The sequence below is a fragment of the Belonocnema kinseyi genome, chromosome 9 (assembly GCF_010883055.1).
Source record: "Belonocnema kinseyi isolate 2016_QV_RU_SX_M_011 chromosome 9, B_treatae_v1, whole genome shotgun sequence".
NCBI classification, from domain to species: domain Eukaryota; kingdom Metazoa; phylum Arthropoda; class Insecta; order Hymenoptera; family Cynipidae; genus Belonocnema; species Belonocnema kinseyi.
This window is the reverse complement of record NC_046665.1, coordinates 126,229,265-126,251,535: the sequence shown is the minus strand read 5'-3', so window position 1 is coordinate 126,251,535 and position 22,271 is coordinate 126,229,265. Positions and strand designations below refer to the sequence as shown.

The 22,271-nt window shown below is 22.3% G+C and overlaps 1 protein-coding gene across 1 annotated transcript in view; it reads left to right on the top strand.

Annotated features, from left to right (window-relative positions):
• Positions 1-22,271, top strand: part of LOC117179821 (jerky protein homolog-like) — a 27,259-nt gene that overhangs the window by 4,585 nt on the left and 403 nt on the right. The window contains exon 3 of the mRNA XM_033371958.1: positions 10,924-11,339. Within this exon, the coding sequence (XP_033227849.1) occupies positions 10,924-11,339 (416 nt within the window). The remainder of the gene's footprint in view (positions 1-10,923; positions 11,340-22,271) is intronic.

Genomic DNA, 22,271 nt, shown 5'->3' with positions numbered 1-22,271 from the left:
GGCCTCAGCTAACTGACGCACTTTTAATCTTCTATCCTTCAACACCATATCGTGGATTTTATTGATGATTTCGGGAGTACTTGCTTCTACGGGCCTTCCTGACGTGGTTCGTCACGACCACGCTTAAATTCATTGACCCAGTTATAAACCGTTGCTAAGGCAGGGGCAGATGTGCCATGAACTGATTCCAATTCATTTTTTATCTCATATGGAGTTAAACCCTTTAAATAAAAATGTTTGATTACCGCTCTGAACTCGTTTTTTTTTCATTTTTCTTAACGAACAATTTTTTTTTCAATTGGTTATAAAAACACGTAAACTCAGAAGATGTGGACTGTGACTGCACCATATATCTAGTCGGGAGTGGTGCTGACTGAAAACAGATGATTTGGAGCGATTCGCGCGCCATCTGTTGGTCATTCTAAGGACTTATTGAACTACCCTCGTATTTCTGGCAATTATACTTTTTTTGAACATAGAAAAATAAGAGACACGTGCTTTTTTATCGGGGAAAAACGTATCTAAGGGGTGAAAACCGGCTTCAAAGTTCACCCCCAAAAACAGTTTTTTTTTAAATTTATTTTTTCTTATCAATTTTTTTTAGTAAAATAGAAAAATAGAGTTAACCAGTTTCTTTGTTTTTAATAAAATTATAGGGATTGCAACGCCTGTTTCCAGTGAAAATAAATTGGGAAAATTGATGTAAATTTCTATTATAACTATTTATGAAAAAAATCTCATTTTCATAAATAATCAGGGTGGCTGCTGGTCCGGGAAACCTGGAAAACCGAGAAATGACAGTGAATTTATTTTTTGACCGGGAGTTTTACAAAATTTTTAGAATAAATATTTTGTCCAACTTTTATTTCAACCGTTTTTAAATAATTTCCTAAATTGTGATTTTTATAAATTATTATATCATTTAGTTTAGAATGCTTAGTTCGAAAATTTTTCACCTTAAAAATTTTTCATTTTCGATTTTTAACTTTTAAGCATATATTTTGATTTAAAGGATTTTCAAATGCAGTTTTAAAGGTTAACCAATATTAAAAATTCGAAGTTTTTAAAATAGAAGATTTTTTTTATAAAATAAAAAAGTTTTAACAGTTTTTAAAATGATTAAAGTGCAGTTTTGAGGATTTAAACAATTAAAAATGAAAAGCATTTGAGGTTGAAAATATTTGACAAAATACAGTTTTATTTTATCAACTGTAAATATAAATAAATAAATAAATTCTTAAAATGGATCTGTACTCTAAGTATAGATATCTGAACAATAATTGATTTGATCAAACAATTCTAGATCCGTTGAACATTTGAGAATTTCCAGATTGTAAATGTTTCAATCCGAAAGTCTTGATAAGAATTGAAATTAATATATTATTTATTCCGATAAATTTATTTTTAAATACAAATTTTCATGATTTATCAATAATATATATTTAACTCAGAGTTTCAGGTATTCCTTTATATTATTTTTTATATTAAATTTAATAAATAAATTTATTAATATATTTCTATTAATTTTTTTAGCCATTAAAACATGTAAACGTGCGTTTTACTATTTTTAACTTAAAAATAAATCCATAATAATATAGTCATAATTAAAGGTTTTTTTTAAATTAAAAATATTGTGAGTCTAAATTATTTAATTTTCATCCCATTTAATTTGAAATTTCTTACTGTAGAAAAAGAATATGTATTTAATATTTAGCAATATTTCACTGTTCATTTAAAACGAGTAAATTGAAACACAATATTTTAAAGAAAACAATTTTAAACTGAATTGTTTTACACAGAAAACTTTGAATCTTTAGATTTTCGAAGTTTTAAAAAGATTAAAAAGCTTGAAATTATTTTAAGTAATTTAAACGAAGTATGTTAACATTTTTTTCATAACTTCTAAATATATTTTAAAATTAATCGAAATTTTCCTACAATTTTTGAAAATCCAGCAAATTAAATAAAATCCTTAAAATCTTCCATGTTCTTCTTTGATCATTTTTTAAATCTCTTAAAATCTTCTTAAACTTTCTGTTACAATAATTTTTCAAAGTGAAAAATCATTTTCAATTTTCGTAATAATCTTAAGAAAAATTTTTATGCTTTTGAAGTCTTTCACAATTATTTAAAAAATTCTAAATTTGTTGTTTGAAAACTGCAAAAATCTAAATTTTATTTTAAATTCGGTTTCTGACAAAAAATTCAAAAATGATTTTGAATCTGGAGAAATTTTAAAACACTTCTAGATTTTTTAAGATTTTGAAATAAAATTTTAAAGTTTTCGAAGGATGCCTAGACTATAAAAAATAAAAATAAAATATGTTTCAATTTTTAATGGTTCTAGCCTAAAATTATTAAAAATAATATAATTTTGAAATTTTTTTAAATTCCTTGCTTGATTCTTTAATTTAAACTATTGAAAATGTTAACGTGGATTTATATTTTTGTAACTTAATCTGAATCCTTGAACTCTATAATTTATAAAAGTTCTAAATTTTGCAGTTTATTTGCATTTCACTTAAAACTGTTGAATTTAAAATTTAAAAGTTTAATTTAAAAAAATATTTAGAATATAGTTTGATTTTTTAAATTTTATTGACAGGGAAAAATGTTTTGCGAACCGTGAATTTTTTCTTCGATTAAAACAGCCACCCTGAATAATTGATAAAAAAAAAAATTATATTCAACTTTAAATATCATTTTATTTTTTGTTGATTTAGCTACGTAAATTTTTTTGACAGAGTGTGGTACACTTATTAATATAAACTTTTATGAAATTTAATACAATTTAGAAGAAACGATTTTAAAAAATTTTTTATTTTCGAAAGTCTGTATATTAATGAAAACTATTTAAAAAATTGTTCAAAACATAGGGACTTTTTACAACCGGATTATCAAATTTTTCCAGTTTTTCTTCGAGATATCGACTTTTAAATCAGAAATATTTAATAAGATTTAAATATCTTGGCGATGTAAATTGGTTAATAATGTCTTTTCACTCATATACTTAATTTTTGCAAATTTACAAAAACTTTCTCCTGAACATCATCTTTTTAGCTATAAATTTAATTATTTGGTTGAAAATTGGACAATTTTCTTAGAAAGACATCCTTTTCGGTTGAAAATTTAACTGTTTTGTAAAAAATGCATCTTATACGGTTAAAAATTTAACTGTTGGTAGAATATTGACCGTTTGTTTAAAATTCTTATTCTGTTGCTGATAAGTTAACTGAGATCTTTTTTTGGATGAAAACTATTTTTTTCTGAAAATTCGTCTTTTGGATTTAAAATTTCATCTTTTTTCGTAAAAGTATTGCATCTTTCTTGGGTAAAGATGCAGTTATTTTGTTCAAAATTCAATTATTGCCTAGAAAATTTACTTTTTGTTTAAAATTCGTATTTTTGTATTAAAAAATCAATTGAAATCGTTTTCGATGAAAATTCAGCTCTTTTTTGAAAATTTGTGTGTTGGAAAATTAACTGGAATCTTCTTTGGATAAAAATGTTACTAATTTTTAAGTTTTTTTTAAAATTCATATGTTTTAGAAGAAATTTCATCTTTCTTGAATAAAAATGTAACTTTTCGGTGGAAAAGTCAACAATTTTGTTCAAAAGTCATACTTTTCCGTTGAAAATTCTGCAGTTCTATTGAAAGTTTAAATATTTCGTAGAAAATTTACGTTTTGTTTTAATAATTTTATCTTAAAAAAGGAACTGAAATATTTTCTGGATGAAGGTTCAACTTAAAAAAATTTTAATTAAAAATTCAACTGCTTTAAGAGAAATTTTATCTTCCCTGGATAAAAATGTAACTGTTTGGCTGAAAATTCTACTGTTTTTTTGAAAATTGAACTATTTCATAGAAAAATGAGCTTTTTGTTTAAAATGTATTTTTTAATGTTGAAAAATGCACTAAAAAATCCATATTTTTGTTTGAAAAAAAAACGTAGTTCTGGATTAGAATTTAAATTTTTTTTCGTAGAAGCTTTTTTTTTACAAAATTCATATTTTGTGCTTGAAAAGTCAACGGGAATCTTTTTTGGATGAAAAATCAACTATTTGGTAGAGAATTAAACAATTTTGTTAAAAAGTTATCCTTTGGTTAAAAATTCGTCTTTTTGGATTGAAAAATTCATATTTTGATCGTGAAAAGTCAACTGAAATATTTCGAAACAGAAAATTCAACTATTTTTTTGAAAATTTATCTTTTTAATTAAAAAATTCATCTGTTTTAACAGAATTGTCATTTTCTTATGAAAGTGCAACTTTTCGGTCAAAAAATATTATTCTTTGCTTGATTATTCAACTATTTTATTTGCAAGATTTTTTTTGTAATTAAAAATTTAACTACTTAGGTAAAAGTTAAACTTCATTGTTTAACATTTTTTTTGATTGAAGGCTTATTTCTTAGGTTGAAAATTGAACTGTTTAGTCGAAAAGAATTTTTTGGTTTAAAATTAATTTTTTAACTGAAAATATAATTAGTTTTACATTTTTTTTAAATAGACCTTTTTTATTTGAAAATTCTCCTTTTCTTAGAAAAAAAAAACAATTTTCTTGGTTTCAAATTTCATTTTTATTGGGTGAAAATGCATCGGTTTCGTAGAAAATTAACTTTTTCTTAAATTCATATTTTTTGTTTGAGAATTCAATTCGTCTTTTGGATTGAAGGCTCAACAATTTAGAAAAACTTTTATATCTTTCTTCATTGAAAAATCTTCATTTTTTGAAAATTCATCATTTTGGTTTAAATTATTTTTATAAATTTCATCTTTTCTGATTTAAATTTAAAATGTGACACTTTTTGGTTGGAAATTCTATGTTAAAAGTATTACAAGATTAAAATGCTAGCTTTGAAATATTAATGAAAAAAATTCTTTTATTTTCCGTATTTTATATAGAATTTGATAATTAAAGGCCTTTTTTCTACAAAAACGTTTTATTATTCAAGAAAAAATATATTATACAGAATAATTTTACGCACTATAATATTCTACATATAATTCCTAAACAAAATAATGTTACTTTCATTGTTCCGTTTTTAAATTAATTTTAAATTGTTAATTTTCTGTTTATTTTTATAGTAACGATTTTAAATTGATTAAAAAGACTACACAACAAAAATAAAATTTTATTTAATAATTGCAAGTTGAACATCATGGTGTATACACTATTATTAAAATTATTAAAAATTTAATATTTGAAACTCGCGTTCGAAAAAGTTAACATAATATTTTTAATAATAATTATCTACTCATTAGATTCTAATTTTTAATAGTAAGGGTGATTTTACCCTCTAAAAAATATTTTGTATTAAATATGCAGAAAAACGTTAATTTTATTTTTCTATTTTCTTTATAAACGTAAATATTTGGTCATATTTAAACTATTTTTCAATCTTTTATAAACGGAATAAAATTGTTATTTTAAATATAAATGTTCAAATACTTGAATTTTCACACTAAAAAGATAAGTTTCCAACCAAAAAGTATCACAGTTTATATTTCAATCACAAAGATGAAATTTATTTGCAAAAAAATAATTTTAAACCCAAACAGGCGAATTTTCAACAAATAAAGTTTTTTTTACTAACAAAAAGATAAATTTTTATAAAAATTGTTGTACCTTCAAGCCGAAAGACGAATTTTCTCTATGAAAATTGAATTTCCAAACCAAAAACATGATTTTGCAGCAAAACATTAATTTTCCTTGAAGCTGATGCAATTTTACACAACAAAAATGACATTTCAAACCTGGAAGATTAATTTTTAACCAAAAAGTGTCATTTTCATAAAAAAGGACTTTTCGACTAAAACTACTAAAAATTGAAAAATTCAATTTTTAATACAAAAAAAGACGATTTTTTAACTAAAAAGGATGACTTTTTAACAAAATTGATGAATTCTATATCAAACTGTTGATTTTTTCTTATAAAACAGATAACATTTTTTCACAAAACAGATACATTTTTTTTGAATTGTTGAATTTTCATTCAAAAAAGATTCCAGTTAAATTTTCAAGTTCACAAAATGAATATAAAAAAAGTTTCTAAGAAAAAAATAAAATTTTCAATCCAAAAAGACGATTTTTATTCTTCAAAGAGGATGAATTTATAACAAAATATTTTAATTCTCTAACAAATAGTTGCCATTTTATCCATGAAAGATGAAATTTCTCTTAAAACAGATAAATTTTAATTAATAACAAAACAATTTTCCCAAAATAGTGGAATTTTCATCCATGAAGGATTATAGTTCTCTTTTTAACCCCAAAATATTAAATTTGAACAAAATTAAATTTTCTAAAAAATAGTTTAATTTTCAACAAAGCAGCAGAATTTTCAACCAAAAAGTATCACTTTGCACCAAAATTGTTGAATTTTCAATCAAACAATTACATTTTACTCAAAAAAGATGTAATTTCTGGTAAAAAATTTTAACCAAGAAGAATGACTTTTTAACAACTTTGTTAAATCTTCAACAAAAAAGTGGCATTTTTGTCCAAGAAAAATAAAAATTCTACTAAAACAGGTGAACTGCTAAATCAAAAAGACAAATTTTCAGAAAAAGATTTTCATTTTCATCCAAAAAGATTTGAATTGACTTTGCAACACAAGAATACGAATTTCAAACAAAAAGTAAATTTTCTAGTTAATAGTTGAATTTTTAACAAAATAGTTACATTTTTATCCAAGGCAGATGCAAAAAATATACTAAAAAAGATAAACTCTTAAATCATAAAGACAAATTTTTAGAAAACATATTTTTTATCCAAAATATATTTCAGTTGACTTATCAGGAACCGAATATTAATTTTAAACATTTTAAACAAAACAAAAAATTGTAATTTAATTGATCCTGAGGATCGATTGATAAAATGATTAAAGGATTTAAAATGTTTTAATGTATTTTTTTTCAAATTCCTTGGCAATTTAAAGACCTTTAGAAAATTGTACATGAGTGTAAATTATTTAGAATAATTTGGATTATTTTAAAGGATTACAATTTTTTTCATTTATTTTAGCAATTTAATGGGATTTAAAAGGATTTAAAATACTTGAGGATATTTTAAAAGATTTTCAGGCGTTTTCACGTGTTTTAAAAGATTCAAGAGATTTAAAAAGATATAAAAAGATTTGAAATATTTTAGGAAATTTCAAAATATTCCCAGAAATTTTAATTTATGTCAGTAGTTTGAAGGCTTTCAAAGACTGAAATATCTTAGGATATTTTAAAAGATTCCAAGGTACTTTCAAGGGATTTAAAAAATTTCAAGGGATTTCCAGAGGTTTTAATAATTTTTTAAATAATTTTAATAATTGGCCCTAAATTCTTATTAATTTTTCTAAATCCTATTAAATTCTTTTGAAATCTGCTAAGTTTTCACTCAATTCTTCTAATTTTTTTTAAATTTCTCTAAATTCACTCAAAATTGATTGCAATCAATCATTTTTTTTTATTTTCAAAATTGTCCAATTCGTTTGAATTCTTTGGAATTGATCTGGAATTGTTTTTTAATCATTAGTCAGTAGAGTTTCAAAAATTAGAAGATTTGACATTTTTCTTGGAATTCACCGTGAATTCTTTTAAATTCTTTGAATTCCCTTGAATTTTTCTAAGTTTATTTCAAAGGTACTGAATTTAATGAAGTTTTTTTAAATAGTTTCAAATTCATTTGATTTTTTTTTAAGTCACCTTGAATTTTTATGAATTTCATTGACTTTTATTTTAAATTCCTGTAAATTCTTTCCAGTTTTATGGAAATCAATGGATTTTTTTTTATTACAAAATTTTTGTTTTCTAATTCGTTTAAATTCTTTCGAATGTAACTTGAATTTTTCTGAAGTCTTCTGAATTCATCATGAATTTATTACTCTTTGAGAGCTAAACAAGTACCCTATGAGTGTGACAAAAAGTACCCTTTGCTCCCTATAATTTATACTGTATTGAATTCTTTTGAAATATTTCAGGGTATTTTTAAAGATTCCGAGAAACTTTTAACAGATTTAAATAATTAGAAGATATTTGCAAAATTATAGGGTATTTTCAAAAATTCTAACACACTTTCAAGAGCTTTTAATTTGAAATATTTTAGGGAACTTATCAAGATTTCAAGGAATTATTAATTAATTTCATTAATTTGAAGGGATTTGAAAGGTTTTAGGAAATTAAAAAATTCTAAGGTATTACATTTTTTTTAAGTTCTTTTAAATTAATAATAAATAAAATTAATAATAAATTTTTTCCCAAGTTTTTGCTTCATCCATCTTGAAACCTTTAAAAATTTCTCCTGCATTTCTTTGGCATTTCCTAATATTCTTTTGAATTCTCTTTAATTTTTTGAAATTTATTTCAAACTTACTCAGTTCAATTTTTTTCATATTTTTAAATTGTGTTTAATTCAATTCCGAAAAATTTTAAAGAGCTTTAAAAAATTTCAAAGGATTTTAAATATTTTAGAGAACATTTTACGATTTTACTGGACTTATAAGGTTTTAAAATATTTTAAAATTTTGATTTTAAAAGATTGAAAATTTTTAAAGGATTTCAAAAGATTTTAAAGGATTTGAAATATTTTAAGTTATTTAAAAAAGTTACAAGTAATTATTAATTTTTCAAAACATTTGTAATATTTTAAGGTATTTTATAAGATTTTAAGGAACTTTCAAGATATTTAAATAATTTCAAGAGATTTCTAAGGAATTTAATCATTTTAAGGGATTTTAAAATTTTAGTGGATTCCAAAGAATTTATTCAAAAAAAGTGAGGGATTTTGTAGGGTTTTAATGATTTTACGAGATTTTCAAACATTGTTTAAAAATTAATTTGGAATTCGCCCTGATTTTATTTATTTTTATATTTTATTTTAATTCTTAACTATAAAGTCTTGTACATTTCATCAAAATTTTTTGAAATTTTTAAAATTTTTATAAAGCCATTTTTAACTTACTTAATTCAATAAATTTTTATATATATTTTTTATTGTTTTCAATTCACTCGATTGCCTGAAATTCCCTCAAATTTTACTGAAATCAATGGAATTTTTTCAATAAAACAAAAATTTCCAATACATTTGAATTGTTTTGGTTAGGAATTAGTTGGATTGTAAAGATTGGATGAGATTTTAAAATATTTCTTGATATTCACTCTGAATGCTTATTAAATTACCCTGAATCCTTTTAAATTCTTTGGAATTCTCTTGAATTTTTTTTTAATTTACTTGAATTCTTCAAAATGTACTCAATTCCACTTAATTCAGTGGATTAATTTTTTAACTTTCAAATCTCGAATTTTTTTTAAATCTCTTTTTAAATTTCCTGAATTCAATTAAGCTTTGTCATATTTTTAAATTGTTTTCAATTCATTTGATTTTTTTTTAATTTACCTTGAATTTTTATGAATATCTTCGACTTTTTTTGTTTACCTTAAATTCCTCTATATTCATTCCAATTTTACGGAAATGAAAATAATTTCTTTGATTTTTTTAAAATTTGTTCCAATTCATTTTAATTCTTATGAATTAAACTTGAATTGTTTGCAAGTTTTATGAATTTATTCTGAATTTCTTACCCTTTGAGCGCGAAAAAAGTACCCTATTAGCGGGACAGAAAATTTCCCTTTGATCCCAATATTTTATTATTATATAAACAAACAAAAATTTTCCTTTTCAATTGAAAAAATTTGTAATTAAGAACGTTTTTAAATTGAACAATTTTTTCTTTTGTTACTCCGCATTCAAAGTTTTAATATTTTCAGTTTTTAAGCATTAACAGTTAGAGATTTTTAATTCGGAAATGATTAGCATCGATTCATTTCAAATTTAATTACAGTATCTAAATTTTTTCCCCTATCCCCCCTTTTTTAATTTATTTTTTTCCTATGTTTTAAAGAAATTTCCCATTTTTCGTTCAAATGCGAAATAAATTAATAGAAGCAATTACGCAAATTAAACTAATTTTGGTAGAAAATTAAATTATTATGTTGAAAATAAATCTTTTTTGGTCAAAAATGTAATTGTTTTTTTGACCATTAGTTCAATCTTTAACTATTTTTAGTAAAACTCGCCTCTTGCTAAAAACTTCATCTATTTGGTAGTTAATGCAACTGTTTGATTGAAAACTAATTTTTTTTTGTTGAAAATTCGTTTTTTTAATGCTGAAAATTGATCGTTTTGGGATATCCCGGAAGTTAGATCCGCAAACTTATTTTTTCTAAAAAATTTAAGTTGTGCTAAATAGTGCTAGACTTGTGCTCATTTTTGCCGTAAGTGGTTTTTTGAAAAATATCAAATTACGGGCACAATTTTTGAAAAACGTTTGTTTTTTTGCTAGATTCGCAACTTCTTACTAGAGTAAAAAGAACGGTTGTGCTAGGTGGCTCGAAGTATACACAATTTTGTGCAAGAAATAAAAATTTCAAAAAACCTAACCGTTAAAAAAAAAAGTAAAAACCAAAAAATGTATTATTTTTTTAAATTTCGAAAAACTAAAACTTGTGCTAGGTTGTGCTAGATAAATTCAGTCTTTTTTGCCTCTACCAAAATCATGTTAGATCAGCAGTTCTCATATGAAAACTCAAAAGGTAAACTCAAAAAACACAAAATGTCCAAAAATAGTCAAATTTCGAAAAAGTAAAACTTGTCCTAGGTTTAGCACAACTTTAATTTTTTGCAAAAAATTAGTTTGCAGATCTAACTTCCGGGACATCTTTTTGGGTAGAAAATTTTTGTTGTCTGAAAATTCAACTATTTCGTTGAAAATGTAATATATTTCGAATTGAAATCTTAGGAGTTTTAATCGTTTCGTATTGAATTCAATATCTTATCTACATTAATTTTATTTAATAAATATATATAAATATTATTTTTTATTTTATTTATATTATTTTTTCTGGTTTTAAATGTTGAAATTGTACTTTTCAGGTGGAGTTTTTTCCACAGAATATTCCGTCTATCATTCATCCGATGAGTTGCGGAATAACAAAAGATTTACGAGTGATTTACAAAGAATTATTTGTCAAAAATTTGTCCAAGGCGAAAAACGAAATGCTTGTGGAAGCTATGGTAGAAAATTACAGTTTCGTCGATTTCTGTTTTTTAATCGCAAGCGCTTGGGAAGCTGTTAAAGAAGAAAATATAACACACGCTTGGAGTAAAAATTTATCAGAATCTGATTTCTCACAGGATAGAATTAAGCAAGAAAGAGAACAATTAATGCGAGTTGTGCAACAAATTCCGGGATATGAACGTGCCTTTTTGGATGGAGTGATATCCTGGGTACATAAAGAAACTATTCGACCTGGTTGGAAAGTCATGACGAATGATGAAATCGTTAAGATGTAAATATTTTTTTAATTATTTAAAACCTAAAAAATAATTATTTAAAATATTGTGTTAGGGGCTGTATTAATTGTACGTAATTTTTTTCTCGTTGAATTGTACGAAAAAGGACGAATTTATAAAAAAAGATTTGCATCTTCAACCAAAAAAAGATATTTTTGTTGTACGAAAAAAAGAATAACTTTCAACAAATATTTTAATTTTTGAGCAAATAGTTTAATTTTCCACCAGGAAAATTATTTTTCTACCCGAAAAAATGTTTTTTCAAAGAAATACTTAATTGTTCCACCAAATACTTGAATTTTGCAGCAAGAAGGTTAATTTTTTACCAAAAAAGACAAATTTTCAACAAATAAAATAAATTTTACACTAAATAGTTGAAAAGTTTAATTTTTAAATAAAAAAGGGAATGGTTGATGTTTCATGTAACAGATTTAACTTTTAATTTAAAAAAAAAAATAGATAAATAAACTTTTACATACTTAATTGAGAATTCATCTTTTTTGGCTGAAGAGGCGATTATTTGATCTAAAGTCGAACTATTTTATAAAAAATTTAATTATTTTTTAATAAGAATTCATAGCTACAGTTCAAAATTAATATATTTGCTTTTAAATGTATTTTTATGTTAAAGAAATTTACTATTTGTATATATTTTTAACCTTATAATTAAAAAATTTGGTTGAAAATTCAATTACTTTCTTTTAAATGTACTCTTATGTCAAAAAATTGTACTGTTTTGTAGAAAATTATTCTTTTTTTGTTTAAAAATTCAATAATTTCGTAGAAAATTAAGCTATTTGGTGGAAAATTAAATTTTTGAATTGAAAAATCATATTTTTGGGTTGAAAATTTAATTATTTTTTAGATAACTCGCCTTTTTGGCCTTAAAATAATAAAAAATTGGTTGTAAATTCAATTATTTGCTTTTAAATACGCTTCTATGTTAAAAAAGTCTACTGTTTTGCCAAAGAATCATTTTTTGCTTGAAAATTTAAAATTTATAGGTCGGAAATTCAATTATTGAATTTTAAATGTACTTTTATGTTGAAAAATTCCACTGTTTTGTAGAAAATGTATCTGCTTTGCTTGAAAACTAAATTATTTGGTTGAAAATTAAACTTTTTTGTTTGAAAAGTCATATTTTTGAGTTAAAAAATCAAATTTTATGTAGATAAGTCGTCCTTTTGGACTTAAAATAAAAAAATTTGGTTAAAAATTCAATTATTTGCTTTTAAATGTACTTTTTTTTTTTTTAAATTTTACGGTTTTGTATAAAATTCAACTTTTTTGTTTAAAAATTAAAAAATTTGGTAGAAAATTAAGCTATTTGTTTGAAAATTCAATTTTTTGCAGATAACTCGTCCTTTTGGCTTTAAAATAACAAAAATTTGGTTAAAAATTCAATTATTTGCTTTTAAATATGCTTGTGTGTTAAAAAATCTACTGTTTTATAGAAGAATCATTTTTTGCTTGAAAATTAAATTATTTGGTTGAAAATTAAATTTTTTTTTGAAAATTAAATTATTGGCTTTTAAATTTACTTTTATGTCAAAAAATTTATTCTTTTGTAGAAAATTCATCTGTCTTACATGAAAAGTCAATAATTTGGTATAAAATTAAAATATTTAGTTGAAAATCAAGCTTTTTGGTTTAAAACTCATAGTTTTTTATTGTAAAATCAACTTTTTTGTAGATAATTCATCCTTTTGGCCTTAAAATTTAAAAAAAACTACCACTACTTGTAGAAAATTAATCTGTTATGCTTGAAAATTGAATTACTTGGTTGAAAATTAAACTTTTTTGATTTGAAAAATCATATTTTTGGGTTGAAAATTCCATTTTTTGTAAATAATTCGTCTTTTTGGCATTAAAATAAAAAAATTTTGTTGAAAATTCAATAATTTGCTTTTGAATGTACTTTTATTCAAAAAAAAATCTACTGTGTTATAGAAAAGTTATATTTTTTGTTTAAAAATTCAACAGTTTGGTTGAAAATTAAACTTTTTGGTTAAAAAATCATATTTTTTTGCTTGAAAATTAAATTTTTTGGTCGATAACTCGTCCTTTTCGCCATAAAATAAAAAATGTTTGTTAAAAATTCAATTATTTTCTTTTCAATGTACTCTTATTTTTTAAAATTGTACGGGTTTGTAGAAACTTCATCTGTTTTGCTTGAAAAGTAAATTATTTGTTGAAAAATTAAACTTTGTTGCTTAAAAAATCATATTTTTGGGTTGAACATTCAAGTTTTTCTAGATAACTCGTCTTTTTGGCCTTAAAAAACAAAATTTGGTTGAAAATTCGATTATTTGCTTTTAAATGTACTTTTATTTTTTTTAAATCTACTATGTTGTAGAAAATTCATATTTTTTGTTAGAAAATTTAACAATTTGGTAGAAAATTAAGCTATTTGGTTGAAAATTAAACTTTTTGGTTGAAAAATCATATTTTTTTGCTTGAAAATTAAATTTTTTGGTCGATAACTCGTCCTTTTCGCCATAAAATAAAAAATGTTTGTTAAAAATTCAATTATTCGCTTTTAAATGTACTTTTATTTTTAAAAAAATTGTACTGTTTTGTAGAAACTTCATCTGTTGTGCTTGAAAAGTAAATTATTTGGTGGAAAATTAAACTTTGTTGCTTAAAAAATCATATTTTCGGGTTGAAAATTCAATTTTTTGTAGATAATTCGTCTTTTTGGACTTAAAATAAAAAATTTGGTCAATTATTTGCTTTTAAATGTACTTTTGTTTTTAAAAAATCTACTGTGTAGTAGAAAATTCATATTTTTGTTAGAAAATTCAACAATTTGGTAGAAAATTAAACTTTTTGGTTGAAAAGTTATATTTTGGGATTAGAAATTCAACTTTTTTGCAAATTTGTTGAAAATTCTCTTTTTTTGTTGAAAATTCAACTATTTAATATTAGTTTAATTTTTTAAACTTTGATGTCAAAAATTCTACTCTTTTGTAGAAAATTAATCTTTTTTTGCTTGAAAAGTCAATAATTTGGTAGAAAATTAAAGATTTGGTTGAAAATTTATCTTCTTGCTTGAAAATTTAGCAACTTTGTTGAAAATTATTATTTTTTTTTGCCATAATTTTTTTTTATTTGAAAATTCAACTGCCCAGTGGGCACAAATGTCCCAAGACGTTAATAACGTATTGGACGTTTTTTAGGCGTACTTTTAGGCCTGACTTAGAGCGTTTTTTGACGTTTTAAACACATTTTTTAATTTTGGTTTAAATTTTATTATATTTTATTAATTTTATGTTTATATATTTTTTCTAACAATTTTTTTTTATTAAAATTTGAATTCTAAACTAAAAAAATCCGTATGATTTTTAAAAAAAAAAGTGGATTCTCATCCCATTAGTAGAATTTTCATCAAAATAGTTTAATTTTCAGTTTAAAATTCTATTTTTAACCAAAAGAAATATGAATTTTCTACTACAATTATGAATCTTCAACCAAAAAGCAATGAAATTGTTTTCAATTATTTTTTTTTCAATTCTTGCAATAAACAAATATTTTTGTATTATTTTTGTTTTTAAATAGTTGAATTTTTAAACCAAAAATATCAACTAGTATCAAAAAATGGAGCAGTTCAATTTTCATTTGAGTAAATTAATTTTCATTATAAAAAATAATGTTCTAACGAACTGTTGAATTTTCAAGGGAAACAGATGAATTTTTTACAAAAAAGTTTAATTTTCCATACGAGAATATGAATTTTACAAAAATGTTAATTTTTAACCAATCATTTGAATTTTCAGAAAAACATTTAAACTGTCGGATAAAAAAAATAGATTTTGAACGTCAAAAAATAAATTTTGAACTAAAATTATGAATCTTCGAACAAGGAATTTTTTCTGCAAAAAATTGAAGTGTTGCTACTTAAAAAAAAAAGATTCTAATTTAAAATAAAATAAAAACAATTGGATGTATTCTGCGAAAACGAATTTTGAAGAAAATATTTTAATCCCCAGATTAATTTTCAACCAAAAATGTGAATTTTCAATATAGAAGATTAATTTTCTATCAAAAAAGATTAATTCTCTAGAAATTTTTTTAAACCAATTAGTTGAATTTTGAACCCAGAAGATTATTTTTTTTACCAGGACAAAAACTTAATAAAATACATAAATTTTGAACCAAATTGTTAAATTTTTAATCAAGGAGATTAATTTACAATATGAGTTTTCAATAAAAAAAGTCAATTTTCAACCAAACAGATAAATTTTCAACAAAATATTTAAATTATCAGGTAACAAAATTAATTTGTTGGTTGAAAATTTGGTTTTTCAACTGAAAATGTGAATTATTATTCCATTGGAATATTCTTTAATTTTCGTAAAAAATTTACTTTTTTGGTTGAACAATCATTTTTTGAGTGAAAATGTAATTATTCAAGTTTTGGTTAAAAAATAATATATTTAGTTGAAAACCCGTCTTTTTAGTTTTATATTGATTTTTTAAATTTAAAACGTAATTGTTCCAGTTTTGGTTGATAAATTATCTTTTTTATTTAAAGTTCATTTTTTATTTTTATTGGAAATTCTACTATTTCAGAAGTAGATTCATAATTTTAGTTAAAAATTCATCAGTTAGATGTAAAATTTCTTTTTTTAACTAAAAATGACACCATTAAAATCTTTGTCAAATATTTCTAAAATTTTATAAACCTTTGTAGAATATTTGGGAAATTATTGAAATATTTTCGAGTTTTTTTAAGTCTATTCAAAATGTTTGGGAAATCATTAAAGTTTTTGAAATATTTATTAATATGTGTGAAATTATTGAAATGTTTGTGAGATCTTTGGGAAATCATTGAAGTATTTGTGAAATCTTAGTGAACATTTTTTAATATTTTAGAAATTATTGAAATCTTTGTGAAATCTTTGGAAATCTTTGCGAAATATCTGAAATATTTTTAAAATATTCCATAATATTTGTGATATTATTAAAATCTTTGTGAAATAATTAAGTTCTTTGTGAAATCTTTCAAATCTTTCTGAAATCTTTTAAAATCTTTGCGAAATATTTGAAATATTTCTAAAATATTTCGTAATATTTGTGAATTTATTAAAATCTTTGTGAAATAATCGAATTCTTTGTGGAATCTTTGAAATTTATCCGAAATCGTTGTTTAATCTTTGAAATGTATCTGTGATATTTGTTTGGGAAAATATTGAAAATCTCTGTGAAATCTTTCTGAAATATTTGGGAAATCATTAAAATCGTTGTAAAATCTTTCTAAAATAATTGGAAACCTTTGCGAAATATTTTTGAAATATTTCACAAATATTTGTTAATATTTGGGAAATTATTAAAAGCTTTCTTCAATCTTGAAAATCCATCTGAAAGCTTTGTGAATTAACGGAAGTATTTTTAAAATCTTTTAAATCCATCCTAAATTTTTTATTATTTGGGAAATCATTGAAATATTTGTGAAATCGTTTTAAAATATTTTTGCTTTATTTTTTAACATTTTTAAAATTATTGAAATATTTGTGATATCTTTGGGAAATAATTGAAATCTTTGTGAAAACTTTTGGAAATATTTGAAATATTTTTGCCGTATTTGGTAAGATTTGTGAAATAATTGAAATATTTGTGATATCTTTGGGAAAGCATTGAACTATTTGTGACATCTTTTTGTCATTTTTTTATAATGTAGTAAATTATTGAAATTTTTGTAAAGCTTTGCGAAATTTTCGAATTATTTTTAAATATTTGGCAATATTTGTAAAACTATCGAAATCTTTCGCAAATCTTTGGACATCATTGCGAAATATTTTTGAAATATTTGGTTATATTTGTGATATTATTGAAATCTTTGGAAAATCAAGAAATTATTTGTGAAATGTTTGTGACATTTTTTTAATATTTGGGAAATTAATCAAATCTTTGGAAATCTTAGCGAAATACTTGAATTATTTTTGAAATATTTCGTAACATTTGTGATGTTATTGAAATCTTTAGTAAATCCTTGAAGTATTTGTGAAATCTTTATGAAATTTTTTAAATATTTGTAAAATCGTTGAAATTTTTGGACATCCTTACAAAATATTGGTAATATTGTTGAAATATTTAGTAATATTTGTGAAATTATTGAAATCTTTGTGAAAACTCTGTGTAGTCTTTGTAAGATTTTTTTAATATTTGGGAAATTGTTGAAATCTTTGTGAATTCTTTCTGAAATATTTTGAAACCTTTGTGAAATATTTTATAATATTTGTGAAATTATGGAATTTTTTTTTTAAATCATTGAAGTATTTGTGAAATCTTTGTGGCATTTTTTTAATAGTTGGGAAAATTATTGAAACATCTTTGAAATTTTTGATAATATTTGGAAAATAATGGAAAATTTTTTGAAATCATTGAAGTATTTGAGAAAATGTTTGTGATATTTTTTTAATATTCGGAAAATTCTTGAAATCTTTGTGAATTTTTTCTACAATTTTTGGAAATCTGTGTAAAATATTTGAAATATTTGATAATATTTGTGAAATTATGGAAATTTTTTTGGAAATCATTGAAGTATTTGTGAAATCTTTGTGAATTTGTTTTAATATTTGGGAAATTATTGAAATATTTGTCAAATGTTTGGCAATCTGCGAAATATTTGTAATGTGTTTTAAATATTTGGTACTAATTGTGGAATTATGGAAATCTTTAGGAAATCCTTCAAGTGTTTGGGAATCTTTTTCGTTGTTAAATATTTAGAAAATAATTGAAATCTTTGTGAAATCTTTGGAAATCTTGAAGAAATATTTGGTAATATTTGTGAAATTAGTGAAATCTTTTTGAAATATTTTTGAAATCTTTGGAAATCTTTACGAAATGTTTTGGAAATTTTTGGAAATATTTAGGAAATTGTTTAAATCTTTGTGAATTTTTTCTGAAATCCTTAGAAATCTTTGTGGAATCTTTGACACATTTTTTAAATATTTGATAATATTTGGGAACTTACGGAAAATTGTTTGAAATCATTGAAGTATTTGTGAAATCTTTGTGACATTTTCTTAGTATTTGGGGAACTTATTGAAATCTTTGGGAAATCATTCAAGTATTTTGGAAATCTTTGTGACATTTTCAAAAAATTTTGAAAATTATTTACATCTTTGTAAAATTTGTAAGAATCTTTGCGAAATATTTGAAATATTTTTGAAAATTTTAGTAATATTTATGAAATTATTAAAATCGTTATGAAATCTTTGGTATTTCAAGTATTTGGAATTTCAAGTATTTTGGAAATCTTGGTGACATTTTGGAAATATTTTGGAAATTATTAAAATTTTTGGGAATCTGCGAAATATTCAAAATATTTGATAATAATTAAGAATTATGGAAATATTTAGGAAATCCTTCAAGTATTTGTGAATCTTTTTGAACTTTTTTAAATATTTAGAAAACCATTGAAATCTTTGTGAATTCTGTGGAAACCTTTACGAAATATATGGTAATATTTGTGAAATTATTTAAATCTTTAGAAATCTTTGTCAAATATTTGAAGTATATTCGAAATGATGGAAATAGTTGGAAATCTTTGCGAAATATTTGAATTAGTTAAAAAATATTTAATAAAATTTGTCAAATTATTGAAATCTTTGTGAAATACTTTTGAAATCTGCAAAATATTTTTGAAGTTTTTGGAAATTTTTTTAAATTATTGAAATCTTTGTGAAATCATTCAAGTATTTTGGAAATCTTTGTGAATATTATTAATTAATGAATAATATGAATATTATTGAAATCTTTGTGAATCTGCTAAATATTTGAAATATTTTTGTAATTTTTATTAATATTTGTAGAATTATTGAAATCTTTGTTCAATCTTTAAAATCTATCTCAGAGAATTGCTTTGTCAAATTTTGGAAATTTCTGAAACCTGTATGAAATATTCGGGAATTCATTAAAATCGTTGTAAAATCTTTCTAAAATCTTTGCGAAATATTTGAAATATTTTTGAAATTTTTGGTAATATTTGTGAAATTATTGATATTTTTTTGTGAAATTATTGAAATCTTTGAAAATCTTTACGAAATATTTGGTAATATTCGTGAAATAATTGAAATCTTTAGAAATCTTTGCCAAATATTTGAAATATATACGAAATTATTGAAACATTTGTGAATTATTAGGAAATATTTGTAAAATATTTAGAAATATTCGCGAAATATTTTAATTATTTACCAAATATTTAGTAATATTTGTGAAATGTTTGAAAGAAAGATTTTCGAAATCTTTTTCAAATTTTTAGAAATCTCCGCGAAATATTTGAATTATTTTAAAAATATTTAGCAATATTTGTGACATTATTGAAATCTTTGTGAAATATTTTTGAAACCTTTGGAAATCTATGCAAAATATTTTTGAAATTTTTGGTAATATTTGTGAAATTATTGAAATCTTTGGAAATATTTTATAATATTTATGAAATTATGAAATTTTTTTTTAAATCGTTGAAGTATTTTTGTGATATTTTTTAAATATTTGCGGGAATGATTGAAATCTTTGGGAATCATTCGAGTATTTTGGAAATCTTTATGACATTTTAAAAATATTTTGGAAGTAATTGAAATCTTTTTAAAATATTTGGGAATAATTGCGAAAAATTTGAAATTTTTTGTCATATTTGTGAAATTATTGAAAGCTTTGGGTAATCATTAAATTGTTTGTGAAATATTTGCAAATTGTTTTTAAATATTTGAGAAAATTTTTTAAACTTTGTCAAATCTTTGGAAACCTTAGCGAAATATTTGAAATATTTTTGAAATATTTGGTAATATTCATGAAATTATGGAAATACTTGGGATATCCTTGAAGTATTTTTGAAACTATTGTGATATTTTTTTAATATTTGGAAAATCATTAAAATCTTTGGAAATCTATACAAAATATTTTTGAAATATTTGGTAATATGTGTGAAATTATTGAAAACTTTAGAAATCTTTGCCAAATATTTTTTATATATTTTTAATATATTTGAAATTATTGGAATCTTTGGAAATCTTTGCGAAATATTTGAATGATTTAATAAATATATTTAGCAATATTTGTCAAACTATTGAAATCTTTGCGAAATATTTTTGAAATTTTTGGGAATATTTGGGTAATTATTGGAATCTTTGTAAAATCTTTGGTAAATTATGGAAATTTTTTGAAATCATTGACGTATATGTCAAATTTTTGTGACATTTTTTTAATATTTGGGGAACTTATTGAAATCTTTGGGAAATCATTGAAGTAATTTGGAAATCTTTGTGACATTTCCAAAATATTTTGAAAATTATTCAAATCTTTGGGAATCTTTGCGAAATATTTTTGAAATTTCTGGTAATAATTGTGAAATTATTGAAATCGTTATGAAATCTTTGGGAAATCAATCAAGTATTTGTAAAATCTTTGTGCAATCTTTGTAAAAAATTTTTTAATATTCTGGAAATTGTTGAAATCTTTGTGATTTTTTTTCTGAAACCTTTGGAAATCTTTGTGAAATGTATAAAATATTTTTGAAATCATTGAAGTATTTGTGAAATCTTTGTGGCATTTTTTTAATATTTGGGAAATTATTTAAATCTTTTGGAAATCATTCAAGTATTTTGAAATCTTTGTGACATTTTTGAAATATTTTGGAAATTATTGAAATCTTTGGGAATCTGAGAAATATTTGGTAATATTTGCAATTTTTTTTTGAAATCATTGAAGTATTTGTGAAATCTTTGAAAATATTTATTAATATTTGTGAAATTATTGAAATCTTTGACAAATATATAAAATATATTCGAAATTATTGAAATATTTGAATTATTTTTAAAATATTCAGTAATATTTGTGAACTTATTGAAATCTTTGGGAAGTCATTAAAGAATTTGGAAATCCTTGTGACATTTCCAAAATATTTTGAAAATTATTCAAATCTTTGCGAATCTTTGCGAAATATTTTTGAAATTTCTGGTAATAATTATGAAATTATTGAAATCGTTATGAAATCTTTGGGAAATCAATAAAGTATTTGTGAAATCTGTGTACAATCTTTGTAATTTTTAATTTTTAATTTGGGAACTTGTTGACATTTTTGTCAAATCTTTGGAAATCTTAGCGAAATATTCGAAATGTTTTTTTAATATTTGATCATAGTTTTGAAATTATTAAAAATTTTTGGAAATCCTTGAAGTCTTTTTGAAATCATTGTGGTATTTTAAAAATATTTTCCTAAATGTTTGAAATATTTGTAAAATCTTTGGGAATATTTTCGAAATATTCTAAATATTTTTGGTCATATTTGTGAAATGTTTGTCATTTAAAAAAAAATATTTGTGAAATTATAAAAAAATTAAAAATCTTTGCCAAATATTTTTAATATGTTTGAAATTATTGAAATCTTTGTAAAATCTTGGCGAAATATTTGAATTATTTAAAAAATATTCAGCAATATTCGTCAAACTCTTGAAATCTTTATGAAATATTTGGAAATCTTTTTAAATATTTGGAAATCTTCGCCAAATATTTTTGAAATTTTTGGTAATATTTATGAAATTGTTCAAATCTTTGGGAAATCATTGAAGTATTTGTAAAATCTTTGTAATCTGACCGATAGCTTTCCTAAATCATTGAAATCTTTGTGCATTTTTTTAAATCTTTCCCAAATCTTTCGGAAATGTTTGAAATCTTTGTGCAATCTTTGACAGTATGAATTTTGGATCCATATTTATTATTGACTATTTTCTATTTATTGTTTATTATTTATGCTCAATTTATACTTAGTATGATATTATTATAAGTACTAATTATATCATTTAAATTAAAATTAAATTAAATTTAAGGGCATGTGACACAACTAAATTCCTATATTACCGACCTCACTTTTTCAGTTCACTGAATGTTTTTTTGAACCTTAGAACTTTTTTTGTAAATAAAAT